Here is an 11,791-nt window from a genome sequence, read left to right as displayed (position 1 = left end):
AAATGTATAATTTTATACATAAATTTTATATAAATATTATATTGTTCAATATAATTTTTCTTTTTTTTATTATACTTTAAGTTCTAGGGTACATGTGCATAACGTGCAGGTTTGTTACATATGTATACTTGTGCCATGTTGGTGTGCTGCACCCATCAACTCGTCAGCACCCATCAATTCATCATTTATATCATGTATAACTCCCAAGGCAATCCCTCTCCCCTCCCCCCTCCCCATGATAGGCCCCAGTGTGTGATGTTCCCCTTCCCGAGTCCAAGTGATCTCATTGTTCAGTTCCCACCTATGAGTGAGAACATGTGGTGTTTGGTTTTCTGTTCTTGTGATAGTTTGCTATCAAATGCTATAACTTGGCTGGGCATGGTGGCTTACGCCTGTAATCTCACACTTTGGGAAGCTGAGACAGGCCGATCAGTTGAGGTCAGGAGTTTGAGACCAGCCTGGCCAACATGGTAAAACCCTGTCTCTACTAAAAATACAAAAATTAGCCAGATGTGGTGGCACACACCTGTGATCCCAGCTACTCACGAGGCTGAGTCAGGAGAACCACTTGAACCCCAGAGGCGGAGGTTGCAAAGAGCCGATATCGTGCCATTGCACTCCAGCCTGAGTGACAAGAGTAAGACTCTGTATCAAAAAAGTAAAAATAAAATACTATAACTTATTTCTTCTAATTATATTTTTATATTCATCTTTCTTTTTTTCAAGTGAGATTATCCATTGTTTTCAAGAGGCTTTCTTAGTTCGGCTGTGTGAAGCACATCTTCATGACTTTTGACCTAGTTCTGAGAATGTAACCCTAAAAAAATCCTAAAATGTAGGCACAAATACATTCATCATAGTGTTATTTCCAGAAGTGGAAAATATGAAATATTGTGCAGGCGCAGAGGGTGGAGGGGTGGAATTATGTGACGTGGTAGTTATACAAAATGGAATATGAGGCCACAATTAAACAAGGACTTTTTCACAGCATAGTAAAGCTTAAGGGGACCTGAGTAACAGGGCATTCTTAACTGCAGTTCCAAAAGAAGAATTCAGCTTCAGCCTTTCATTCATTCATTCATTTAACAACTGTATGTTTCATATCATTATGAGCCACACAGTGTGGTAGGTTCTGGATACTCCCAGGTTTTAACAAGATATTGGTCTTGTCGTAATGGAGCTGACATTCCAGTAGGAAGACAGATGTTAAAGAAAGAATTACCCAATTACAGGGTGCTTTGCAGCAGATAACCAGGTCAGGAAGGTTTCTCAGAGGAAATGAGCTTTGAACTGAGTTCTGAAGAATTTACCAGGCCAAAGTTGAGGTGGTACAGTATGCACAGAGAGGGAGAGAGAGGAGATCTCCAGTTAGAGAGATGGCACATGCAAAGACCTGGTAATGTATGGGACATATCAGAAAAACAACTAAAAGAAATGCATGTGTTGAGTAGAGAATGGTACCGGATGAATCTGCAGAGGCAAAGACAGACTCTAAGGAGTGCAGGTCTTTAGGAGTTGGCATACTTTGTCTACAAAGTGCCAGATAGTAAAGATTTTAGTCTTGAAGGGCCAAGAGGCGAAATAAGTAATATGTGTATTTGTATGTCAAGAGAGAAAATAAATTTGCACAAAATTTTTTATTGGTTAAATTCAAAATACAATCATAATAACTGAGTATAGATTTTTCTAATACAGATCACCTGAAGAGATGAATGGGATATTGGGAGAGGAAAATATTTTGCTCAATTAGTGTTCTCTGTTATCAAAAGAGATTGTAAATGTTTATCTGTTAATGCTGACCTGAAATGAGATATTATATATTTCAATCTTTCTAAATGCCTTTCTGCATGCATTGATATTGCCAAACACTGATATCTGTCCATAACCATATAATGTTAATTAAACATATTCATGACTTGGCAGGCATGTATTAGAATTCTGTTAGAGTTTTCTCTTGATATTTGCCTTTTAGCATGTCACTACATTGCATATTAATCACTTGCAATTAAACATGAGATAGAAGCTCCTCAATTGCTAGTTAAATGGATTTTGACATATAAAGATTTCCTTTGCATTTATATCAAAGTCTGAAAAACAGTGCTGGAACTGCAGTTTAAGCTCAAAAAATATATTTACTTTAAATTTGTGTGTAATAGAGAAGTCATTTCCTGTTTTAACTTTTGACAGCATGGAAAGTGTATAAAACAGTCTGTGATCCAAACAGTGTTGTCAATGAAATTACTTTATCACAGTATAAGTTTTACCTATAAGAACAGCTTTGCCTTGTAATTTTAGGTACAATCCATTAAGAAACATGATCAACTCTGAAGCAAAAGCTAATATTCAGAGCCATTAAGTGTTGAATTACAGTGATTGAGAACAGTTCTAGTTCAAAAAATTTTAATCTTGACCCTGAGCTCAAAAATCAAAATAAAACTTTACCCCACTGCTAAACCATCAAATTGCTGTGTAGTAGGACAAGTCAAGGTGTTGAGCTTTCAGTTATGACAAAAAAATTACAAAATGGATGATGGGTAAGTACGTGATAGAAAATAAAGTTCACTATTGACACTACTAGTTCTATAGCACTTGATAGGTCAAATATTTTCCACGAAGTACCAGCTAATGAATAGTACAGTGAATAACCATAGGCTTTAAACACCTAACATTTCATAAGCTTTGTACATTTGTCCAAATAAAGCTTTTTATGCTCCACACATATTTTTACTACCATCAGTTGTCAACACATCTTAGCAGATTCCACTTCAGTTGTTTTGCAGTTCTTTCCCAACCTTTTTGAAATATTCTCACCTGTACTTGTTCCACAAACTATTCCACTATTCCACAAACTATTCCACTAGTTCCACTAGACTCTTCACAGAGTCTAATTCTTTAGTCACTGCAGCTTGGCATTTTCTCCTCAAAGAAATGATGACACCTGAATAACATCAGTAATATGTATGGACCCATCAAAAGCCAGTGAAAACCACTCAAAATAATCTGCTTTGTTTTTTTAATTGACTGTTGATGTGGTTCCCACTGTTATTAGCTTTTCAAGCAATAGTCCTTGCCAAAAGGGTAGTTAAGTTTATTTTCTCTGGACACATTTCTTCAGATGTTGCAGTTAAACAGGATTTAATGAACTCACCATTGGTAAATTGTTTCCTTGCTTGGCTAACAAATGAGCAACTTGGAAACTTACTCATTTTCATTTTTTTTTTTTATTTTTTGTGGAGGGATTATGCTATGCTAAGATATTCCATTTTAAATTTTCTAAATTTTTGACCATTGTTTTTCTGTGAATTGGGAATATTGTGATGAGTATTTAGTTTGGTGATGGTATATATTGTATTCTTTTAGCACAGCTATAGTGTCATTTCATAATAATCACAATGCTTTGTCATCTAAATTTGATAACAAAATAATCCACATGCCATTGTACCTTAAAAGGGCAACATTCAAAGTCTACTTCCACTTCTTTTCTTATTTGTCATAACGGTATACTCTGGTAATAAGCACATAAAGTGTAATGATCTAGCAATACACACATCACTCAAAACACTTTCAAGTTAAAACAACGTCACTGATTTGTTGTGCACCAAGAAGCAGTATGAAGCTGAGACTCAATTCTGTTTTTGCGTCATGAAAGCAACTATAGACATCAGGTAAATTAATGAATGTGGCTGTGTTCCAATAAAACTTTATTAATAGACACTGAAATTTGAATTTCATATGATTTTATGTGTCAAGAAATATTAGTTTGGGTTTACTTTTTCTCAATTATTTAAAAATATAAAAATCATCCTTAGCTTGCAAGCCGTATAGAAACAGGTGGTGGACTGGATTTGGCTCACAGGCTGAAGTTTGCCAGCCCCTGCTTTAGACCATTGTGAGTATATTGGGCTTCACATCAGTTCAGAAGGTCTGCTCACTGTGTGTATAAGAACGTTTTTCCAAAAAGGCAGTGCAGGCCCTGAAAACATTAACCAAACAGGTAGCCTAAGATGATGCATCTCCTTGCAGGATGGTACCCGAGTCATAGGGAAATGCGGTGGTTACTGTGGGAAATGCACTCCATCCTCTGGTACTGGCCTGGAGGTGCGAGTTTTATAGCTAAGGTAAGTAGTCCTTTGTCTGTCTGTTTTTTTTGTTTTTTTGTTTTTTTTTTTTTTTTTTTTCTGTAGCCTATATGAGCAAACGTGGGAGGATCGGGCAGAGTTACAGTTAAGCATCTTGAAGGTGACCCAATACTGTTCTACCTTTTTATCTCCTGCTCCTCTGTCCTCACGTGACTGAAGCCATCAGTTCTCTGCTGTTTAACATGGGTTCCCCTCTACAGAGCTGGCCTATTTATTTATTTGCTTTTAGATTTTATATTCAGGAGGTACATGTGCAAGTTTATTAGGCTGATACAATGTGTTGAGATGTAGGCTTCATTTGAACCCATCACCAAAATAGTGAACGTGGTATCCAATAAGTAGTTTTCCCTTTCCTTCCTCCTCCCTTTTGGAGTCACCAGTGTCCATTATTTCAATCTTTATGTCCACGTGTACCCGATGTTCTACTCCCACTTAATAAGCAAGAGCATATGGTATTTGGTTTTTTGTTTCTGTGTTAATTCACTTAGGAAAATGGCCTCCAGCTGCATCCATATTGCTGCAAAGGACATGATTTCATTCTTTTTTATGGCTGCATAGTATTCCATCATGTATACAGACCACAGTTTTTAAATCCAATTCACCATTAATGGGCACCTTGGTTGATTCCACGTTTGCTATTGTGAATAGTGCTGCAATAAACATGTGAGTGTAGGTGTCTTTTTGGTCGAATGATTTATTTTCTTTTAGATATATACCCAGTAATGGATTGCTGGGTCAAATGGTTGTTCTATTTTAGTTCTTTAAGAAATCTCCAAACTGCTTTTCACAGAGGTTGAACTAATTTACGATCCCATCCACAGTGTATTCCATTTTTTTCTGCAATCTCACCAATATCTGTTATCTTTTTACTTTTTAAGAATAACCATTCTGATTGACATGAGATGTTATCTCACTGTGGTTTTGACTTGCATTTATGTGATGATTAGTGATGTTCAGCATTTTTTCATGTATTTGTTGACTGCTTGTGTGTCTTCTTTTGAGAGGTGTCTGTCAGTGTCCTGTGCCCACTTTTTAATAGGGTTGTTTGTTTTCTTCTTGTTGATTTGCTTAAGTTTCTTATAGATTCTGGATATTATTCCTTTATCAGATGTTTAGGTTAAAAATGTTTTCTCCTATTCTGTAGGTTGTCTGTTTATTCTGTTGATAGTTTCTTTTGATGTGCAGAAGCTCTTTAGTTTAGTTAGGTCTCCGTTATCAATTTTTGTTTTGTTGCATTTGCTTTTGAAGACTTAGTCATAATTTCTTTGCCTAGGCTAATGTTCAGAAGAGTATTTCCTGGGTTTTCTTCTAGAATTTTTATGGTTTGAAGTCTTACATTTAAGTCTTCGATGTATCCTGAGTTATTTTTTGTATATGGTGAGAGGTAGGTGTTCAATTTGATTCTCCTGTGTATGGTTAGCCAGTTTTTCCAGCATCATTTATTATAGGGTGTGCTTTCCCCATTATTTATTTTTGTTGACTGTGTTGAAGTCCAGTTGGTTATAGATGTATAGCTTTATTTCTGGGTTCCTTATTCTGTTCCATTAATTTAGGTCTATAGTAGTACCAGTACCATGCTGTTTTGGTTACCTTTAGTTTGCTGCCTTAGAGTACAGTTTGAAGTCCAGTAATATGATACCTCTGGCTTCATTCTTTTTGCTTAGGATTGCTTTTGCTTTTAGACTCTGCTTTGGTTCCATATCAATTTTAGAATAGTTCTTCTTCTAACACTGTGAAGAATAACATTGGTAATTTGATAGGAATTTTGTTGAATCTGTAGATTTCTTTGAGCAGTATGGACATTTTAACGCTCTTGATTCTTCCAGTAGATAAGCATGGAACGTTTTTCTATTTGTGTCATCTATAATATAAGCAATGTTTATAGTTCTCCTTGTAGAGCTCTTTTACCTGCTTGGTTAGATGTATTCCTAGGTATTTTATTCTTTTTGTGGTGATTATAAATTGGATTGCATTCTTGATTTTGTTCTCAGCTTGAATGTTATTTATGGATAGAAATGCTCCTGATTTTTGTAGATTTATTTTGCATCCTGAAAATTTACCGAAGTCATTTATCAGGTCTAGGAATCTTTTGGTGGAATCTTCAGGGTTTTCTCTGTATAGAATCATATTGTCAGTGAAGGAAGATAATTTGACTTCCTCTTTTCCTGTTTTGATGCCTTTTCTTTCTTTCTCTTGCCTGATTGCTGTGGCTAAGATTTCCGATACTATGTTGAATAGGAGTGGTGAGAGTACACATTCCTGTCTTGTTCCAATTCTTAGGAGGAATGCTTCCAACTTTTGCCTATTAAGTATGATATTGACTGTGGGTTTAGTAGATATGGCTTTTATTATTTTGAGGTATGTTCTTTTGGTGTCTTATTCCTTGTAGGTTTTTATCATGAAGGGATGTTGGATTTGATCAAATGCTTTTTCTGCATCTGTTGATATGATCATATGTTTTTGTTTTTAATTGTGTGGTGAATCACATTTATTGATTTGCATATGTTGAATGATCCTTGTCTCCCAAGAATAAAGTCCACTTGATCATGGTAGATTATCTTTTTGGTATGTTGCTGGATACAGTTTGCTAGTATTTTGTTGAGGATTTTCATGTCAGTGTTCATCAGGGATATTAGTCTTTAGTTTTCTTTTTTTGTTATGTCTTTGCCAGGTATTGGTATCGGGATGATACAGGTTTCATAGAATGAGTTAGGAAGGAATATCTCTTCTTCGATTTTTTAAAAATTGTTTCAATAGGATTGGTACCAGCTCTTTGCAGAGCTTATTTAAAATGCTGTTAATTGGGCTTGATCCCTTTTAATTAGGTCTTGCTTCATTAGGTCTCTGGTGGATTCAGCGATCTGTAATTTTAATAAAGGGAATTCTAATGCAAGTGAATCACAGCTCATCCTTTGAGAAATACTTCCCAAGAATGTAATAATAAAACCACAGTGGCATTTGTTGACAATATTTCATTGAATCCACACAACAAAAATGTGTGGAGGAGCTGCTATTTTACATATGAGGAAGCTGAGGCCCACAACAATTAAGTAACTTGCTTAAGATCATGATGAGGCTGGGCGTGGTGGCTCATGCCTGTAATTCCAGCACTTTGGGAAGCTGTGGCAGGCAGATCACTTGAGGTCAGGAGTTCGAGACCAGCCTGGCCAACATGGTAAAACCCCATCTCTACTATAAATTCAAAATTTAGCTGGGTGTGTTGGCACATGCCTGTAGTCCTAGCTACTCAGGAGCCTGAGGCAGGAGAATCACTTTAACCTGGGAGGCAGAGGTTGCAGTCAGCCTAGATCACGCCACTGCACTCCAGCCTGGGTGACAGAGTAAGACTCTGTCTCAAAAAATAATAATAATAATAAACAAATAAAAGGTGATGATGAATTCCCTCAGCAGAACTCAAGAGTGTCTTACACTAAAGCCAATGCTCTTAAACACTCCACTGTGCCACACCCTGTTAACTCGTAGTGTGGTCCAAGAACCAGCATAATCAGTTTTACCTAGGAACTTGTTAGAAATGCACAATGTCAGGCCTCACCCTATACCTGTGAAATCAGAATCTGCATTTTAACAAAGTCCACAGGAGTCATGCATGTTAAAAGTTTGGCAATCCCTGACCTAAGTACATTATGCCAGAAAGTGATTCTTCTGCTGAATATAAGACGAAATTGGTCACTCTTTTTATCATCCCAGTGACTTGAGCTACAAAGGATGAACTCAACCAATTCATGTGACCCTCCTACATCTTCCCTCAAGCTTCCAGTAGCCTATTACCATGTAAGGCTCTTGAAGATCCTGATACAACAGTGCCTATTTGACATTTAGGATTATTTCTGTTCCAAGGAGCTAACGAAATGAAGGAAATTTATTATCTTAAGTAACTGAGATATCCAAGAAGTATACTAGCGTCAGGCATGGCTAGATCCAGAAGTTCAGTCATCAGTACTCTTTCTTTCCTCATCAATCAGCAATTATTGCCTCTTAAATGGCTTCATTCTCAGACAGATTATCTCCCCCACACCATGGTCCTGGGCAGCTCTAGGATTACCTCATTCTTACAACTCATGATTCAAGTAAACACTCATCCCCTAGCATACGTTCTGCAAAATAACTCTGTTTAGCTCTGGTTAGGTCACATGGTCACTTTTGAACCAATCACAGCATCCAAGGATCTGAGATCATGTACCCACCTAGAGTCAGGTGATTGACAGCTTCAGTTGGAAGAGGGATGGTTCCCAAAGGACAAGAAGGTATTTTGTTATCAGAAAGGGGGAGATGGGATGGAGGTGTGCAAAAGTCAGCAGGTATCCACTAGAGATCACCATTATATATGTACTTTATATATTTTATATATAAGAAGATAAACTTTGTATGTATGTTATATGTAGTAAAACTTATGCATAAGTACAGATATATAATATTTACATATATAAACATACATTTATAGAAAAAAGACTAGAAGGAAATACCAAAATACCAATATATGAAGAGCAGTTATCTCAGGTGAGGGGATTTCAGGCTAGTGGGTTTTCAAATTTTATTCTTTATTACTTCCCTGAAACTTCCATGTTTCTTACAGCAAACATACATTACTTTTAAAATCGAGGGCCAGCTGTGGTGGTTCATGCCTATAATCCCAGCACTTTGGGAGGCTGAGGCAGGAGGATTACTTGAGTCCAGGATTTTGAGACCAGCCTGGGCAATATAGTGAGACTCCCATTTCTGCAAAAAAATAAAAAATAAAATTAATTAGCTGGGCATGATGGTGCGCACCTGTAGACCCAGCTACTTGGGAGGCTGACATGGGAAGATTGCCTGCCCAGGAGGTCAAGGCTGCAGTGAGCCATGATCATGCCATTGCACTCCAGCCTCAGTGACAGAGTGAGACTGTGACTCAGAAAAAATAAAAATAAAATCTAGAGAAAATAATGTGTTAATTTTAAATTCTATATGTAAAAATATATCAGTTGCCTATTCTTATGGCATTTGAGGCAGAAGGTTTATATTTTCTGGTTTGTTTATTTCAGGTGCTTTGAAGAGGAAGCCATTATGGGATGGATGAAGGATAGTAATGCAATACCTCCACCTTAATTTGGGTGTGTGTGTGTGTGTGTGTGCATGTGACTTGTATGTTTGTGTGTGTGTAAATGTGTGTACATATACATATATACACATACATATATACACATATATGTGTGTATGTATATATGTGGACTATCCTAATGATGTAAAGTTTAATATTTATGTTTGAAATTATTTATTGTGATGTAATATTTTTGTACGTAAAATGATTCTATTATGACTGCCTTTGCATGTAGTAATATGACAAAGTGATCCTTCATTATCACGGTACACTATTGTTTACTTTTCATCTGTAAATGTTTTATTGTTACTTTTTTAAAATGGGATTTTTTTTAAAACAACCTAGCCGTCATCAAGGTGCTACAAGAGTTGTATAAAAGGTATTTTTGTCATTTCTAGGCAAGTATCAGCCAATAAGTATGTTAGTGATATCACAGATTTTACCAACTATTAACTATGTTAAATATGTATTCAGTTTCATGTGATCTCTGGGAAAAAAATATGCTGCCTTGGTGCTAATATTGTATGTATTTAAATGATAATCTGACTCAGAAATATAAACACTTTCAATGAAAGGGAGGAACAGAAGGACAATTTCCAGTGCACAGAATCACTTGGATGAAATAAGATCAGCTCTCTACCCTTATTTTTGGACATGCCTTTTTTGGCAGAGACTTGGACTTTATCCTTATTGTTGTTAGTGTTGTTAATATTCTTTGCTTCAGCCCATGGTGCCTTGGTCTCTCTACATCAAATGGAAGATCCCCCAAGCAGCTTCATTACAGAGTGATATTGGGAAAGTGAGATCATCTCACCATTTTGCCAAGATACTCTAAAATTACATCCAAGTTTACCAGTAGAAAGACAGAGGATGCACAGAATGGGTGTGACCTTCTGCTTACCAGCACACCTGGAGAAGTTCAGAACCAGGTTCTGAATCATCAGGATTGCCTTTTGCATGAAAACATTGGCTGGTGACATGACTTCTCTTCAGGCCATGAGCCTAACACCCTGCCAGTTTTCATGGCCGCTGCAGTAATGGACGTTTGTGTGAAGAAATGAACTGTGGAATACAAATGCTTTGAGTCTTTCCAATCGTTCATTAATTCACTTTTTGTTACTTCTTACCAAAATGGAAGTGCTGAAGCCATGGTCTTTCTGCCCTTCCAAACTGATGAAGAGAAGTCTTTGCCAATGGTCCATGGAAGACACTTGGTTTGAGAAACCCTGCCCACTTCCAAAGACCAAAGAGATTAGGAAAAGCCTGGCAGTATTCTCCAACTCCAAGCAAGCTCTAGAGTGCTCCAGGAAAAGTTATACTCAGTATATGAATAAGTGTTATTCTCCATTATTAATATGTTCTGAAAATATATTATGAATAAATACATCACCACACCCAAACCATTTGTGTTTCGCATAGTTTCTGGACTCTTGATTCAAGTTGGAGTAAGAGTGTCTCTAGTTTCCAGATTGAGAAGAAGTGAAGATTTTATTTCATTTATTACAATTGCAATTCTAAAGACAGATAGGGATGAGGATTGTCCATAAGATCTGTCTTTTCATCATGGAAGTCAATTAAAGTGGTTCTTCTGGAAACTAGGAATTTTTCCCTCTTGGGAAACAAATGAGCAAACAAAACAAAATATTTATGTGCACTTTGGGTGCTCAATTGTTCATTTCGTGTGTAGTTCCTACCCTGTATGGTGTCCAAGGAAAAATGAGAGCTTTCTAAACATGTCTACTAGAAGCAAATGATAATCAAACAGCCACTATATGCCAGGCCTTTTACTTTTATTGTTTCACCTCATCCTCACAACCACAAAATACACCAAGGAGACAGAGCCTTAGAGTTGCAAATAGGCTTAAGTTCACACACAGTGAATAAGTAGTCATCTCCCAAAGAAGAACTCTGTTTGGCTCTGATTGGGTCACATGACCACTTCTGGACCAATCACAATATCAAGAGACCTGGGATCCTGTGCCAGTCTAGAGTCAGGTGATCAACAGCTTCAACTGAAAAAGAGATGGTTTCCAGAAGAGAAAAGGGGAGATGGGATGGAGACATGAAGAAAAGAAGCAGGCATCCACTCAAATTCCCTTTGTGTGTGTGTGTGTGTGTGTGTGTGTGTGTGTGTTTGAACACATGCATGTGCCTGTGTACAAACTCCAAACCCCAGAGCTTACACCAAAGTCCCACCCCTTGCTATCACTCAGCATCATTTGAGGCTTCAGTTCTCATCCTTTCTCTGGTGTTTACTAACTGTATGATCTTGAGCCTAAGTTTTTTTCATGTGTAAAATGAGGCTATGGATAGTCTTCCCACTTACTTTCCAGGATAAAGTGTTTTCTCATATCCTTTTCAGCCCTGCATCAGTGCTAGCAAAATAGCTGCCCTCAAAATGTGCATCAGCAAGCTTAAGCTGACAGCAGTGAAGGCATGGGCTCCGTAATCAGTTAGGAATTGTGTTCAGCAGCTAATTACAGAGATCTGACTGCAATGGCTCACATATTTAAAAGTGTATTTCAGGCCGGGCGTGGTGGCTCACGCCTGTAAT

At 37.2% G+C, this 11,791-nt stretch overlaps 1 protein-coding gene across 1 annotated transcript in view; it reads left to right on the top strand.

Moving 5' to 3' along the window:
* The window catches only part of ADAMTS9 (ADAM metallopeptidase with thrombospondin type 1 motif 9), a 175,050-nt gene extending 164,413 nt beyond the window's left edge, over window positions 1–10,637 (top strand). Inside the window, 2 exon segments of the mRNA XM_017875022.1 lie at window positions 4,024–4,118; window positions 9,182–10,637. Of these exon segments, the coding sequence (XP_017730511.1) occupies window positions 4,024–4,113 (90 nt within the window). The 3' untranslated portion in view covers window positions 4,114–4,118; window positions 9,182–10,637.
* Window positions 10,638–11,791: the final 1,154 nt, after the last annotated feature.

Source organism: Rhinopithecus bieti, unplaced genomic scaffold, assembly GCF_001698545.2.
Source record: "Rhinopithecus bieti isolate Rb0 unplaced genomic scaffold, ASM169854v2 scaffold_8601, whole genome shotgun sequence".
Taxonomy (NCBI): domain Eukaryota; kingdom Metazoa; phylum Chordata; class Mammalia; order Primates; family Cercopithecidae; genus Rhinopithecus; species Rhinopithecus bieti.
Note: the sequence above shows the minus strand (reverse complement) of the source record. Positions and strands in the feature narration are given on the sequence as shown.